This window comes from Bombina bombina, chromosome 4, assembly GCF_027579735.1.
Source record: "Bombina bombina isolate aBomBom1 chromosome 4, aBomBom1.pri, whole genome shotgun sequence".
NCBI lineage: Eukaryota > Metazoa > Chordata > Amphibia > Anura > Bombinatoridae > Bombina > Bombina bombina.
In genome coordinates this window covers 842019853-842036848 of record NC_069502.1, presented here as the reverse complement: position 1 = coordinate 842036848, position 16996 = coordinate 842019853, and the positions used below count along the sequence as shown (strand labels likewise).

At 39.7% G+C, this 16996-nt stretch overlaps 1 protein-coding gene across 1 annotated transcript in view; it reads right to left on the bottom strand.

Annotated features, from left to right (window-relative positions):
* Positions 1-2585: 2585 nt before the first annotated feature.
* LOC128657962 (gastrula zinc finger protein XlCGF26.1-like) overlaps positions 2586-16996 on the bottom strand; it is a 127749-nt gene continuing 113338 nt past the window's right edge. The window contains exon 8 of the mRNA XM_053712389.1: positions 2586-4099. Coding sequence (XP_053568364.1) covers positions 2802-4099 — 1298 coding nt within the window. The 3' untranslated portion in view covers positions 2586-2801. The remainder of the gene's footprint in view (positions 4100-16996) is intronic.

The window sequence follows — 16996 nt, the reverse complement described above, 5'->3', positions numbered from 1 at the left end:
TTAAGGAAACCCTCTAATTTCTTATCCATAAGATCTAGGAAAGCACAACTGTCCTCGACAGGAATAGTTGTACGCTTAGCTAGGTTACAGACTGCTCCCTCCATCTTAGGGACCGTCTGCCACAAGTCCCGTGTAGTGGCATCTATAGGAAACATTTTCTTAAAAGCAGGAGGGGGAGAACACGGCACACCTGGTCTATCCCATTCCTTAGTAATAATTTCTGAAAACCTCTTAGGGATTGGAAAAACATCAGTGTAAACAGACACTGCAAAGTATTTGTCCATTTTACACAATTTCTCTGGGACTACAATGGTGTCACAGTCATCCAGAGTCGCTAAAACCTCCCTGAGCAACACGCGGAGGTGTTCAAGCTTAAATTTAAATGCTGTCATTTCAGAATCAGACTGAAGTAACGCCTTCTTGAATCAGAGAAGTCACCCACAGATAGAAGCTCTCCTGCTTCAACTTCTGCACACTGTGAGGGTATATCAGACATAGCTACGAAAGCGTCAGAGAGCTCTGTATTTGTTCTAGCCCCAGAGCTGTCTCACTTTCCTTGTAACCCTGGCAGTTTGGACAATACCTCTGTGAGGGTATGATTCATAACTGCCGCCATTTCTTTTAAAGTAAACGCATTGGACGCGCTAGATGTACTTGGTGTCCCTTGAGCGGGAGTTATAGGTTCTGACACGTGGGGAGAGCTAGATGGCATAACCTCCCTTTTGTCAGTCTCAGAAACCTCAGGTGATAAATCTTTAAAAGCCATAATATGGTATTTATAACTTATAGAAAGGGCAGTGCATTTGGCACACATTCTAAGAGGGGGTTCCACAATGGCTTCTAAACATAATGAACAAGGAGTTTCCTCTATGTCAGACATGTTTAACAGACTAGTAATGAGACCAGCAAGCTTGGAAAACACTTTAATAAATGTGAAAAAAGCAATAATAAAAAATGGTACTGTGCCTTTAAGAGAAAAAAACTACCACATAAACTGCAAAACAGTGAAAAAAAGTAGTAAACTCTACAAAATTTTTACAGTGTGTTTAAGGGACTAAAGCAGCATTGCACCCACTTGCACCCAAATGGATGATTAACCCCTCAGGCCCAAAAACGAATTAGAAAAACATTAAACCTGTTAACAAACAGTCAAAGACACTGCCACAGCTCTGTTGTGGCTCCTACCTGCCCTTAAAAAGATTTTTGCAAGAACAAAACCCTCTATAGAGGTCCTATAAGCCAGAGGACTCCTTCATGGAAGCTGGATGTCTCAGACTGAAAACGAAAATAGGCCCCTCCCACCATGCACTCAAAGTCAGAGGGCCTTAAAAAAGTACTCCTAGGAGTAATCTAACAAGCCATGTGGAAACTAGGCCCCAAATAAAGATTTATCACCCTCAGAGAAAAAATGTTTTTATTTATAAATCATGCAAACATTTTTACACTAAGTAATATAGGTATTAACATGAATATTATCTTTTTTTGCAAGCATGATCCCAGTTGTTGTTAAATCACTGTGTCAGGCTTCCCTTAAATATACCAGGCACTGTCAGCATTTTCTAGACCTTATCATCTCTCTAGAAAAAAAATATACTGAACATACCTCAAAGCAGGCAATCTGCAGATCGTCCCCCCAACTGAAGTTTTCTTTCCATAATCTTCAGTTATGTGTAAGAACAGCAATGGACCTTAGTTACAAACCGCTAAGATCATCAAACCTCCAGGCAGAAGTCTTCTTCCAATTTCTGCCTGAGAGTAAAAACAGTACAACGCTGGTACCGTTTAAAAATAACAAACTTTTGATTGAAGGTAAAAACTACACTAAGTCACCACATCTCTCTTGATACTTCCTTTCTTGTCGAGAGCTGCAAGAGAATGACTGGGGGTGACAGTTAGGGGAGGAGCTATATAGACAGCTATGCTGTGGGTGTCCTCTTGCAGCTTCCTGTTGGGAAGAAGAATATCCCACAAGTAATGGATGAACTCGTGGACTGGATACAACTTTACAAGAGAAAGGAGGTTATCCTATACCCCTAGTTACTGCGATCGAAGAGGCACCTTTAAGTTCTGTGTTTCCTGTTTCTTGAGCAGAGTTTTACTGGACAACTCTGACTATCCGGTCTGCCCAGTTTGCACTACGTTACAGTGCTATACCAAATGTGAGTATACATTACCCAACACCTGTTATATGATATACTCTGCAGAATTACGCTATGTGGCACCTTCTCCATCTTTTCTAGAGTTAGTTCAAAGCTAAACCTAGGAGGTTCATATGCTAATTTCTTAGACTTTCAAGGCCGCCTCTGCTTTGACAGTTTTTCATAACTAGAAGGCCTTAGTTCGTGTGTTTCATATAGATAAAATTGAGCTCATGCACTTAAATTTACAGAGTGAGCGAGCACTGATTGGCTAAAATGCAAGTCTGTTAAAAGAAGTGAAATAAGGGTGCAGTCTGCAGTGGCTTAGATACAAGGTAATCACAGAGGTAAAATGTGTATTATAACTGTGTTGGTTATGCAAAACTAGGGAATAGGTAATTAAGGGATTATCTTTTAAAACCTTTCTAAATTAAACAGAAATGGACATTATTTCAGTGTTTGCATTTTAATAAACATCAGTAACAGCAAATCAAAAGAAAAAAATCTATATATAATTTTTATAAAAACAACAAAAATTCTGGTGTTGACTATCCCTTTAAATTGTAACTTTTGAGCAAAACTTTTCCAACATACAGAACATGAAAATGTTTTCTCTCCTGTATGAATTCTCCGATGTGTAATTAGAGTTGATTTCTCAGTAAATTACTTTCCACATTCAGAACTTGAAAATGCTTTCTCTCCTGTATGAAGTTTCTGATGTCTACTAAGATTTGATTTGTCAGTAAAACACTTTCCACATTCAGAACATGTAAATGCTTTATCTCCTGTATGAATTCTCTGATGTGCAATAAGAGTTGATTTCCTAGTAAAACACTTCCCACATTCATGGCATGCAAATGCTTTCTCTCCTGTATGAATTTTCTGATGTGTAATAAGATGTGACTTTTCAGTAAAACATCTCCCACATTCAGGACATGAAAAGGCTTTCTCTCCTGTATGACTTTTCTGATGTGTAATAAGTTGTGAATTCCTGGCAAAAGACTTCCCACATTCAGGGCATGCAAATGCTTTCTCTCCTGTATGAATTTTCTGATGTCTACTAAGTGTTTGTTTATCAATAAAACACTTCCCACATTCAGAACATGAAAAGGCTTTCTCTCCTGTATGATTTTTCTGATGTCTACTAAGTGTTTGTTTACCAATAAAACACTTCCCACATTCAGAACATGAAAAGGCTTTCTCTCCTGTATGAATTTTCTGATGTCTAATAAGAGCTGATTTGACAGCAAAACACTTCCCACATTCAGAACACAAAAAGGCTTTCTCCCCTGTATGAATTTTCTGATGGCGAATAAGATGTGATTTCCGAGCATAACACTTTTCACATTCAGAACACGAAAAGGCTTTCTCCCCTGTATGAATTTTCTGATGGCCAATAAGATGTGATTTCCGAGCAAACCACTTCCCACATTCAGAACACGAAAAGGCTTTCTCTCCTGTATGATTTCTCTGATGGCAAAGAAGATTTGATCTGTCAGTAAAACACTTCCCACATTCATAACATGAAAATGTTTTCTCTCTTGTATGAATTTTCTGATGGACAATAATATGTGATTTCTGAGCAAAACATTTCCCACATTCAGCACATGAAAAGGCTTTCTCTCCTGTATGAATTGTCTGATGTCTAATAAGAGTTGATTTGAAAGCAAAACACTTCCCACATTCAGAACACGAAAAGGCTTTCTCTCCTGTATGAATTTTCTGATGGCCAATAAGATATGATTTCCGAGCAAAACACTTCCCACATTCAGAACACGAAAATGCTTTCTCTCCTTTATGACTATTCTGATGTCTTAAAAGATTTGATTTCCTGGTAAAAAAAATCCCATATTCAGAACATAAATTTCCCACGTTGCTTCTTTCAATTTGAAGACAATTGAAACAAGTATCTGTATTTTCACCATGGCTAGGACTAGGATTACTGCAGTTTGTAAATTCACCTGTTGATATAAAATGCATGTGATAAATGCAAGTTATTAATTACATAATTATTATATTTTGAGGACATTTCAACTGTTATAAGTGTCTACCACAAGAGGAAGGGGCAGGCTATGACCCTACACCTTTCCATAGCTTCTTGCTAATGCTTAAAAGGAATATGAAACTCAAAACTTTGCTTTTATTATTCAGATACAGAATACATTTTTAAAAAAGTTTCCAATTTACTTCTATTATCAAATTTGCTTTGTTCTTATGTTATTCTTTGTGGAATAGATACCAAGGTAGGTAGCATGCACATACCTGAAGCATTACATGACAGGGAATAGTGCTACCACCTGGTACTCTTGCTAATGTATAAAGTTGTTGCAAAACTGCTGCCAAATAATGCTGCAGACAGGTTCATAGTCCTGAGCTTACATCCCTGCTTTTCCAAATAGGAAAACAAGAAAACAAAGATTTGATAATAGAAGTAGAAGTAAAATGGAAAGTTGTTTAAAATTGTATGCTCTATCTAAATTATAAAAGAAACTTATTCGGCTAGATTACGAGTCTTGCGTTAGCCTTAAAAAGCAGGCTTGAGAGGTCCCAACGCTGCTTTTTAACGCCCGCTGGTATTACGAGTCTGGCAGGTACAGGTGTACCGCTCACTTTTCTTCTGCGACTCGAGCTTACCGCAAATCCCCTTATGAAAATTGCGTATCCTATCTTTTCAATGGGACTTGCCTAACGCCGGTATTACGAGTCTTGGAAGAAGTGAACGGTAGACCCTCTCCTATCAAGACTCCTACCGCATTTTAAAGTCAGTAATTAAGAGTTTTATGGGCTAACACCGTAACATAAAACTCTTAACTAAAGTGCTAAAAAGTACACTAACACCCATAAACTACCTATTAACCCCTAAACCGAGGCCCCTCCCACATCAGAAACACTTAAACACTAGTTAAATTTTATTAACCCCTAATCTGCCATCCCTAACATTGCTGCCACCTACCTACATTTATTAACCCCTAATCTGCCGCCGCCAACGTCGCCGTTACTATATTACATTTCTTAACCCCTAAACCTAAGTCTAACCCCCCCTAACTTAAATATAATTTAAATAAAATGAAATAAAATTACTTCAATTAAATAAATTATTCCTATTTAAAACGAAATACTTACCTGTAAAATAAACCCTAAGATAGCTACAATATAACTAATAGTTACATTGTATCTATCTTAGGATGTATTTTTATTTTACAGGCAACTTTGTATTTATTTTAACTAGGTAGAATAGTTATTTCATAGTTATTAACTATTTAATAACTACCTAGTTAAAATAAATACAAAAGTACTTGTAAAATAAATCCTAACCTAAATTACAATTACACCTAACACTTATCATTAAATTAATTTACTAAATTACCTACAATTAAATAAAATAAAATAAACTAAAGTACGAAAAACAAACAAACACTAAATTACAGAAAAAAATAAAATAATTACAAGAATTTTAAACTAATTACACCTAATCTAATCCCCCTAATAAAATAAAAAAGCCCCCCAAAATAATAAAAATCCCTACCCTATACTAAATTACAAATAGCCCTTAAAAGGGCTTTTTGCGGGGCATTGCCCCAAAGTTATCAGCTCTTTTACCTGTAAAAAAAAAATACAATACCCCCAACATTAAAACCCACCACCCACACACCCAACCCTACTCTAAAACCCACCCAATCCCCCCTTAATAAAACCTAACACTACCCCCTTGAAGATCACCCTACCGTGAGACGTCTTCACCCAGCCAGGCACAAGTGGTCCTCCAGAGGGGCAGAAGTCTTCATCCGATCCGGGCAGAAGAGGATCTCCAGACAGGCAGATGTCTTCATCCAGGCGGCATCTTCTATCTTCATCCATCGGAACGGAGCGGGTCCATCTTGAAGCCAGCCGACGCGGAGCATCCATCCAGACCGACGACTACACGACGAATGACGGTTCCTTTAAATGACGTCATCCAAGATGGCGTCCCTTGAATTCCTATTGGCTGATCCAATCAGCCAATAGGATTGAGCTTGCATTCTATTGACTGTTCCAATCAGCCAATAGAACACTTAGTGTTAGGTGTAATTGTAACTTAGGTTAGGTTTTATTTTACAGGTAAATTTGTACTTATTTTAACTAGGAAGTTATTAAATAGTTAATAACTATTTAATAACTATTCTACCTAGTTAAAATAAATACAAAGTTGCCTGTAAAATAAAAATAAACCTTAAGCTAGATACAATGTAACTATTAGTTATATTGTAGCGAGCTTAGGGTTTATTTTACAGGTAAGTATTTAGTTTTAAATAGGAATAATTTATTTAATTGTAGTAATTTTTTTTTTTTTTAAAGAGCTTTATTGTGAAAAAGTACTTCAAGATACAAACTGGGCTCGGGTTACAATGTGAGCCATTCCATCTTATAACATTGAAGTAAAATACAATACACCTTCTGGAACTTGAGATGCATAAGTTAACTAGTCCCATTTAATTACTTGGTTTTGAATTAGAGTAAGAGAGATCCTATTTTTGTCCCTCATCCATTGGTATGCTATTTGGCCGCTTTTGGACCAAGTTCCAGAAATCCAAGTTGTAAAATCGGGTTGTTGGGATATGCAAGCTTCTTCTTGAGCATACTATCATCATATATTTTACATTGGGTGCAGTATGTGAAAGTCTATACCCGTTATGGGTCGTGTTCTCTTTAACTGTCGGGCCATCAGCCCTATGAGTCAAACCATTTCACATCTACTATATTTTACATTATACGGGATTTAAATCCCAGACATTTGTTCTTGAGGATAGATCAACATATAGGTCGGGTAAAGGGTTGAGTATAGGGGGGAAAGGATGGGGGTAGAGTGGGAGGGTGAAATTGAGTAAGTTGAACTACTAGTCATATACAATCAGCCATTCTCTGGGGTCCTGCATTCGTCTTTTAATGGTTGTGCACTATAAATCTCTAGAAACTGAGGATACGATTTAAGGTTTATTGCAAGTCTGTGATAGCAGGTGGGTATTGTCTCTGAGTTTGCTTTTGTATTAACCGCTATCCTTGTGTGTGTTCCATCTCTGTGTCATATACTCGTGTGTGTCTATTTTGCCTATTGTGAGGAAGTGGTATCTTTCTAGCATAAGCTGTTGCTCTACCTGTTGCTTCCAAGTTGTTATCTCTGGTGCTTCTGTGGATTTCCATTTTAAAGGTATCAGGGCTTTTGCGCTATTGAGCATTATATATAGCAATGACTGCTTAATTTCGTCTTTAAGGTTCGGGATATTGTGGAACAGAAGCAAGCTCGGATTCTCAGGTAAGTTTGTGTCTAGCGTTGTGTTGATGTGTTTGACCACCCTTTCCCAAAAGGGTCTTATTCTGTCGCAACCCCACCATATGTGGTGCATGTCAGCTACCTCCCCACAACCTCTCCAGCATTTATTGTTGGCTTGTTTGTAGATTTTTTGGAGTCTCACCAGTGTAAGGTACCAGCGTGACATATATTTGAAGTTTGTTTCCTGTATTTTAGCTGAGACTGATGCTTTTTTGTGATTGTGGAATATCTTTAGCCAGCCAGCATGATCTATATCTATGTGTAGTTCCTTTTGCCATTTATGACAGTAGGAGGGGAGCTGTTCCCCTCCTACAGTGAGGAGCATTTTATATAGTGTGGAGACTATATGTCTGGGGTAGTGCGATGATGTGCACATAGTTTCGAATGGGGTTAGTTGCCTCGTCATATTAGCTTTCTGCTTATGTGTTTTTAGGTAATGCGAGATTTGTGCGTGTAGGTACCAGGTTAGAGGTGTGTCTCCTATTATGTCTGTCAACTCTTCACGCGGGATTATCTTGTCCCCTGATAATATGTTTCTCAGTATATATTCTTTTAGATGTGGGGCTGTTCCTAACTCTGCTTTGACCTGTAAGGACAACGGTATGTCTGGGTTTGCCACCAATGGAGTCAGTGGTGCGGGTCTAGTGGTAATGCCTGTATTGGTGTTTATCAGCGCATCCCACTGGGCGAACAGTTCCTCCAGTAATGAGAACTTCTGTATTACATTTGGTCTATGCTTTGCCTGTAACCAGGCAAGCCAGCCTACGTTCTCTATTTGCAGTATTTCTCTGTCTATTTGTATCCATTGTTTGGATTCTGAGTTATGGCTCCAGTCTATGATCCTCTGTATCAGTGTTGCCAATCTGTATTTGTTAATGTCCGATAGTCCCAGCCCCCCGTTGTCCCTTGTCATGTGCAGTGTTTTCCTGGGGACCCTTGGTTTTATTCCATTCCAGATGAATTGCTCTATATTATGTTGTATTTGGGGGAGATAGTCTTTAGTTAGTGTGATTGGCAATGTCTGCAGAATGTACAGTATGCGAGGCAACACAATTTTTATGACATGTATCCTTCCTATCCATGAAATGTTTTTGTTCTTCCAGCTCGAGAGGTCATTTGTTATTTCTTTCAGTAGTGATCTGTAATTGGCTGTGCATAAGTCTTGCTGATTGCGTGTGATCAGTATTCCTAGGTATTTTAACTGTGTTGATTGCTATTTAATAGGGCATGAGTTTCTAACTTTATTTAGTATATGTGTTGGAACACTAATGTTAAGTAATTCCGATTTATTTAGGTTTAGATGGAAATTTGATAGTTTACCGTATTCTTCCATGATTGTTAGAAGGGCTGGGAGTGATTTGTCTACGTTTGTCAGGGTCAGTAACACGTCGTCGGCATACATTGCCAACTTATATTCGCTCTTTTTCGTGGAAACTCCCTTTATCTCGCTGCTAGATCTTATATTACATGCTAGTACTTCTATGGAGATTGCGAATAATATGGGTGACAATGGACAGCCCTGTCTAGTGCCATTGCTTATAGCAAATGGCCTCGACAGAACCGAATTGGCCTTGACTCTGGCTGTTGGTTTTGAATAAAGTGAAAAAACTTTTTCTATAAAGTTATCACCTATGTTCATGCCCCGCAGGGTGGCCCTGAGAAAAATCCCAGTCCACCCTGTCGAAGGCCTTTTCTGCGTCCGTTGAGATCAGCGCAAGCTCTTTGGGCTATTGCTGTAAGTTGTAGGATTTTGAGGGTGTTGTCCCTTGCCTCCCTGCCTGGTATGAATCCCACTTGGTCTGTGGCTATAAGTTGTGGTAGGAATGTGTTCAGTCTATTTGCAAGGATTCTGGCATATATCTTAATGTCTGTATTTAGGAGTGATATGGGTCTGAAATTCTCTGGTGTATCTGGGGGTTTGCCAGGTTTTGGTAGAACAGTTATGTGGGCCTCTAGCATCGATGTTGGGAAGCCTGTCGTGTTGTCTAATGAATTGAATAAGTGTACCAGTTTTGGGGCTAGTATCTGGCTGTATGTTTTGTAATATTTTGTGCTAAACCCATCGGTGCTTGGGCTTTTTCCTGTGGGTAATGATTTGATTGCCTTTTTTATTTCTATGAGGCTGATTGGCGCGTCGAGTGTCTCTGATTGTGTATCGTCCAGCTTAGGTAGTTGTGCCTTGGTAATATAGTCTGATTCGCTTCCTGCTAACCTGTGTTGTTGTTTCGTTAGTGTTTGTTGAGAGGTTGTACAGTGATGAATAATAAGTGCTAAATTCTTCTACCAAAGAGAGGCTGTCATGCTTTGTCTGACCTGATTTGGTCTTTATTTTGTGAATGTGTTTTGAGGTGTTTGCGTTTCAGCGTTCTGGCAAGTAATCTCCCTGCCTTGTTTCCCTGCTCATAGTATTTTTGTTTCACTTTTAATGTCTTGTTCTGCTGTTCTTTTTGCAGCAAAGTGATAATCTCGGCTCGAGTTTTTGATATGCGTGTGATAAGTCCAGGGTCTTTAGGGTGTTGTTTGTGGGAGGTCTCTAATTGCTTTAGTTCTTTAAGGAGGGTATCATATTTGGTTCTGTGTTGCTTAATAAGGTTTGCTTTATGTTTTAGTAGTTCCCCCCGTATGACACATTTTTGAGCCTCCCATATGCTAACCCAAGCTGTCTCTGGTACTGTGTATATTTGGAAATATTCTTCTAGGGTTTTTTCTATGCTGGTTTGAATGATGGGGTGATCCAGCAGCCCATCCTCCAGTCTCCATATATATGGAGTTACTGTGTTATTGGGCCATATAATTTGACATGTGACCGGCGCATGATCCGACCATGTTGATGAGAGTATTTTCATGTTCTTGACGAGTGTGAGCCCTACAGAATCCATGAGAATATAATCAATTCTGGTGTATAACTTATGTGGGAAAGAGTAGAAGGTGAAATCCCGTGTCTCAGGGTTCAGTGTGCGCCATATGTCATGCAGTGCCAGGGATTGGATTTGGTTGTTGATTTGTTTAATGTCTCTTTTGGGGATGCTGGTGGAGCCTTCGGATGTGTCTAATTCTGGGTTAAGTGGAGTGTTTAGGTCTCCTCCCATAAATATGATGCCTTTAGCGATGTCTAGTATTTTCCCTGAGAGCGTACGCATAAATGTAGATTGTTGCTTATTTGGAAAGTATGTGTTAACTATGGTGATGGGCTGTCCATATAACAGGCCCATCAGTATGAGTGTCCTTCCCTCAGTGTCCCTTTCTATTTGTTTTATTTCTATTGGGATATTTTGTCTTATTAGGATCCCCACCCCATTCCTCTTGACCGGGCCAGAGGAAAAATAAGCTGTGGTGTAGATTTGGTGGTGCCATTTAGGTTCTGACCCCTTTTTAAAATGAGTCTCCTGTAGTAGAATTATGTCACTTTTCTGTTTGTGGAGGTCAGATAGGATTATTGATCTCTTTTGTGGGACGTTAAAACCTTTTACATTTATTGTAGTCAGACGTATGGGGTGTGGTAGAGTCCTTCTGCACATTTTCCCTTTGTAGGTTAGATGCTATTTGTCTCATTGCTACTATGTTGAAGTTATAGGCTGGCTAGCAAGAACCCTTTAGTGGCGTTACTGTCTCTATCTCTGTTGTAGTACACTAGTGTCCGTGTGGCTATATGCGTGGGCAGTCAGGGGAAAGGTAGGATAGGAGAGGGGAAGGTTATACAATTAACAATTCCAGTATCAATAGCTTTTTCTCTTTTTTTTTTTTAAACTGTGTACTGTTAAAAAATATATATGTTAGAGAAAATATAAACAATCTGTATTCAATACTATAATTACAAAACAATGTAAATATACAGAATCAACGGTCTCAAGTCTAAAACAACAATATTTGAGGGCTATGGCCGTCTCCTCCAGCGGCACTCAGATAAACATTAAGTATCATTTACAGTAGCAGGGTGTGATATAAATGTAACCAAGGTGTAACACAAACTTTTTTTTTTTTGTGTGTTATATATTGTGTATATGCAACCATCCAGCATAAATCCCAGTGCACTGCAGTCTCTAACAGTCGCCACCCACGAGTATGTGAGTAAAAACTGGTAGCAATGGGACTCATACTGTGACACCAACACTCACTACTAAAGTGATATTGTCTTTTCCAGTATTGTACTTATCTGTCCGTCGTGTAGTGGATCTTCTCCAAGAGTCTACATCTTCTATAGATTATTGTTCCTTGTTGAGGAAGCAGTAGGTTGGGATGATGCGACCTTGTTGCGGTCTTCTTCATTTGATCCTGTTGGTCTTTGTTCTCTCATAGTTGTTTGTTCTGGAGGTGGAGGCACTGGTATCTGCAGTATTTCACAAAATGTTGTGAGGTCGTCCATATGTCGTAGTGTGGCTGACTTGTCCCTTTTCGTGGCTGTAAGGCTCACTGGGAATCCCCAGCGGTATGGTATTTTTTGGGATCTCGGTACTGAAGTCACAAACTGCAATTCCCTGCTCTTCTGCAGAGTAGTTGGACTTAGATCCGTGAATATTTGTATTGCTATTCCGGCATGCGTGAGCTGATTTTTCTGCCTGGCGTGTTTCAGCACCTCCTCTTTATCTAGAAAGTTGAGGAATTTCACTATGATATCCCTTGGTGGTGCCTTCAAGGGTGGTTTTGGTCTCAATGCCCTATGGGCCCTTTCCAAGATGATATCAGGCGATGTATTACTGCCTTTCACAGTTCTGAAAAGGTCTTGCAGTTAGCCAGGTATTGCTGATGGTTGTATGCTTTCCGGCACCCCTCTGATCCTTAGATTGTTTCGGCGGCCTCTGTAATCCAGATCCTCTACTTTTTCCATAAGATTGTGAATGATTTCATCCTGATTATAGGATAGTTGTGAGAGATGCTGTATATCCTGCGTTTTCCTCTAGTGTGGAGACCTTGCACTCTACCTTCTTGATATCTTTCTTTATCTCATTAAACATGTCACGCATGTCTGTCATTGCTGTTTTAATATCATCTTTAGTTGCTAGTAGCATTAAGTCTGCTTTGGTAATTTCACTAGACTTGTTTTCCTGTTGAGCTCCTATTGCCTGGTCATTTATCTGTGCCATGTCCGCAATGTGTACTGTGTCCTTTGCAGCAATGTCTATCGGTTTTAAATACTGGTTTATTTTCTTTGCCTTCGTTGTAGTATCTGTTTTTATTTTTTTTTGCTGGCATACCCAATGCTCTATTCTTTTCTAGACCTAAAGTCTAATGTAATGCTGTATTTGGGATCCACGCTTTGCAGCTTTTATATCTTAAGTTGTGTCCTTCATTGCCTTTTATTTGTAAAAGATGTCTGCCCATTAGGTGATATGCAGTACTGTGTTAGCCTCTACTGTCAGGCTGTTATAATATGGGTTGTGCCTTTTCAATCTCGCCAATGTTTGCTTTCACTTTGCTTATGTGCTATAGTGGTTTTGATGGAGTTCTAGAGGTTTTATGCCCTCTTTTGTTCTTCTATTATTTCTTTTGCTGGGGTGTTGATTCCCTATTATGTACAGTAAAGTCTCTTAAAGTTATGGCGTAACACCTGTGAGAAGTATGCAGACAGTTTACTCTATTTTTTTATTTTTTTTTATTTCTGCTGCCTTTGCTGGTAGTGTGAATATGGATGTTGTTTATTTGGGTAAGGGGTTACCTTAATGATTGCTCGTTTCGCCTTGGGTTTGTTCTCTTCTCCCCTGCTGTACTGTACCAGCCTCCGGTGCTAGATTGAGGCCTTGTGCTCTTTGCGGTGCCTGTCTGACCGCTCATGCAGTCTCCCCGAGCTTCGCTTGTCCAGCGGTTATCAGCTCCGTTCACTGTTCCAAGCAAAGTCCAGCTCTCAGCCTCTTGTGGGTATGTCACTTCTGGCCACGCTCATTTACTTTTTTTCTCCTATTTGTTCCCACGTGGCGGCCGTTGCTTCACCCTCTTGTCTCTGCTGCGTGCCTCTATATAAATAAACGGAGCTCCGGTTCCGTTGCGACAGCTGTTTGGCGCCTCGTTTTGCCCCACTATGCTGCTACACCTTTTGCCTATCTTTTTTTTTATATTTTGGACCCTGCTAGCTAATTTTGAGTGCCTCACTGGAGATTAAGGCCTAAGAGCTGTGCTATGCTGCGGCCATTACTCTAATTGTAGTAATTTTATTTAGATTATTTAAAATTATATTTAAGTTAGGTGGGGTTAGGTTAGACTTAGATTTAGGGGTTATTAACTTTATTATAGTGGCGGCAACATTGGGGGCGGCAACATTGGGGGCAGCAACATTGGGGGCGGCAGAGTAGGGGTTAATAAATAAAAAGTAGGTGTCGGCGATCTTGGGGGCAGCAGATTAGGGTTTCATAGGGATAATGTAGTGGTGGCAGTGTCCGGAGCAGCAGATTAGGGGTTAATAATATTATGCAGGTGTCGGCGATGTTGGGGGCAGTTAATAAGTGTAAGATTAGGGGTGTTTAGACTCGGGGTTCATGTTAGGGTGTTAGGTGTAGACATAACTTTTGTTTCCCCATAGAAATCAATGGGGCTGCGTTAGAAGCTGAACGCTGCTTTTTTGCAGGCTTTAGGTTTTTTTCAGCCAATTCTGCCCCAATTGATTCCTATGGGGAAATCGTGCACGAGCACGTTTTGCCAGCTCACCGCTACTGTAAGCAACGCTGGTATTGAGGTGAGATGTAGAGCTAAATTTTGCTCTACGCTCACCTTTTTGCGGCTAACGCCGGGTTTAAAAAAACATAATTTATGTAAGAACTTACCTGATAAATTCATTTCTTTCATATTGGCAAGAGTCCATGAGCTAGTGACATATGGGATATACAATCCTACCAGGAGGGGCAAAGTTTCCCAAACCTCAAAATGCCTATAAATACACCCCTCACCACACCCACAATTCAGTTTAACGAATAGCCAAGCAGTGGGGTGATAAAGAAAGGAGTAGAAAGCATCAACAAAGGAAATTTGGAAATAATTGTGCTTTATACAAAAAATCATAACCACCATAAAAAGACTGGGCCTCCTGGACTCTTGCCAATATGAAAGAAATTAATTTATCAGGTAAGTTCTTACATAAATTATGTTTTCTTTCATGTAATTGGCAAGAGTCCATGAGCTAGTGACATATGGGATATCAATACCCAAGATATGGATCTCCACTCAAGAGTCACTAGAGAGAGAGGGAATAAAATAAAAACAGCCATATTCTGCTGAAAAAATTAGTCCACAACCCAAAAAAATAAGTTTATTTTCATTTTTGAAAGAAAAAAACTTAAAACAAAAGCAGAAGAATCAAACTGGAACAGCTGCCTGAAGAACTTTTCTACCAAAAACTGCTTCCGAAGAAGCAAATACATTGAAACGGTAGAATTTAGTAAATGTATGCAAAGAGGACCAAGTCGCTGCTTTGCAAATCTGATCAACTGAAGCTTCATTCTTAAAAGCTCACAAAGTGGAGACTGATCTAGTAGAATGAGCTGTAATTCTCTGAGGCGGGGCTTGACCGACTCCAAATAAGCTTGATGAATCAAAAGCTTTAACCAAGAGGCCAAGGAAATAGCAGAGGCCTTCTGACCTTTCCTAGGACCAGAAAATAAAACAAATAGACTAGAAGTCTTCCTGAAATCTTTAGTAGCTTCAACATAATATTACAAAGCTCTCACCACATCCAAAGAATGTAAGGATCATTCCAAAGGATTCTTAGGATTAGGACACAAGGAAGGGACAACAATTTCTCTACTAATGTTGTTAGAATTCACAACCTTATGTAAAAATTCCAATGAAGTCCGCAAAACCGCCTTATCCTGATGAAAAATCAAAAAAGGAGATTCACAAGAAAAAGCAGATAGCTCAGAAACTCTTCTAGCAGAAGAGATAGCCAAAAGGAACAACACTTTCCAAGAAAGTAGTTTAATGTCCAAAGAATGCATAGGCTCAAATAGAGGAGCCTGTAAAGCCTTCAGAACCAAATAAAGACTCCAAGGAGGAGAAATTGATTTAATGACAGGCTTAATACGAACTAAAGCCTGTACAAAACAGTGTATATCAGGAAGTATAGCAATCTTTCTGTGAAATAAAACAGAAAGAGCGGAGATTTGTCCTTTCAAGGAACTAGCAGACAAACCCTTATCCAAACCATCCTGAAGAAACTGTAAAATTCTAGGAATTCTAAAAGAATGCCAAGAAAATTTATGAGAAGTACACCATGAAATGTAAGTCTTACAAACTCTATAATAAATCTTTCTAGAGACAGATCTACGAGCTTGTAACATAGTATTAATCACTGAGTCAGAGAAACCTCTATGACTTAGTACTAAGCGTTCAATTTCCATACCTTCCAATTTAATAAATTGAGATCCTGATGGAAAAACGGACCTTGAGATAGAAGGTCTGGCCGTAACAGAAGTGGGCAAGGCGGGCAACTGGACATCCGAACCAGATCCGCATACCAAAACCTGTGTGGCCATGCTGGCGCCACCAGCAACACAAATGACTGTTCCATGATGATTTTGGAAATCACTCTTGGAAGGAGAACTAGAGGCAGTAAAATGTAAGCAGGTTGACAACACCAAGGAAGTGTCAGTGCATCCACTGCTTCCGCCGGTACATCCCTGGACCTGGCCAGGTATCTGGGAAGTTTCTTGTTTAGATGAAAGGCCATGAGATCTATCTCTGGAAGACCCCACATCTGAACAATCTGAGAAAATACATCTGGATGGAGAGACCACTCCCCTGGATGTAAAGTCTGGCGGCTGAGATAATCCGCCTCCCAATTGTCTACACCTGGGATATGCACCGCAGAGATTAGACAGGAGCTGGATTCCGCCCAATCAAGTATCCAAGATACTTCTTTCATAGCCTGGGGACTGTGAGTCCCACCCTGATGATTGACATATGCCACTGTTGTGATATTGTCTGTCTGAAAACAAATGAACGGTTCTCTCTTTAACAGAGGCCAAAACTGAAGAGTTCTGAGAATTGCACAGAGTTCTAAAATATTTATTGGTAATCTAGCCTCCTGAGATTTCCAAACTCCTTGTGCTGTCAGAGATCCCCAAACAGCTCCCAACCTGAAAGACTCACATCTGTTGTGATCACAGTCCAGGTTGGCCGAACAAAAGAAGCCCCTTGAACTAAACGATGGTGATCTAACCACCATGTCAGAGAGTGTCGTACATTGGGATTTAAGGATATTAATTGTGATATCTTTGTATAATCCCTGCACCATTGTTTCAGCATACAAAGCTGTAAAGGTCTCATGTGAAAACGAGCAAAGGGGATCGCGTCCGATGCTGCAGTCATGAGACCTAAAACTTCCATGCACATAGCCACTGAAGGGAATGACTGAGACTGAAGATGCCGGCAAGCTGCAACCAATTTTAAATGTCTCTTGTCTGATAGAGACAGAGTCAAGGACACTGAATCTATCTAGAAGCCTAAAAAGGTGACCCTTGTCTGAGGAATCAAGAAACTTTTTGGTAAATTGATCCTCCAACCATGTTTCCGAAGAAACAACACTAGCTGATTCGTGTGAGATTCTGCAGAACGTAAAGACTGAGCT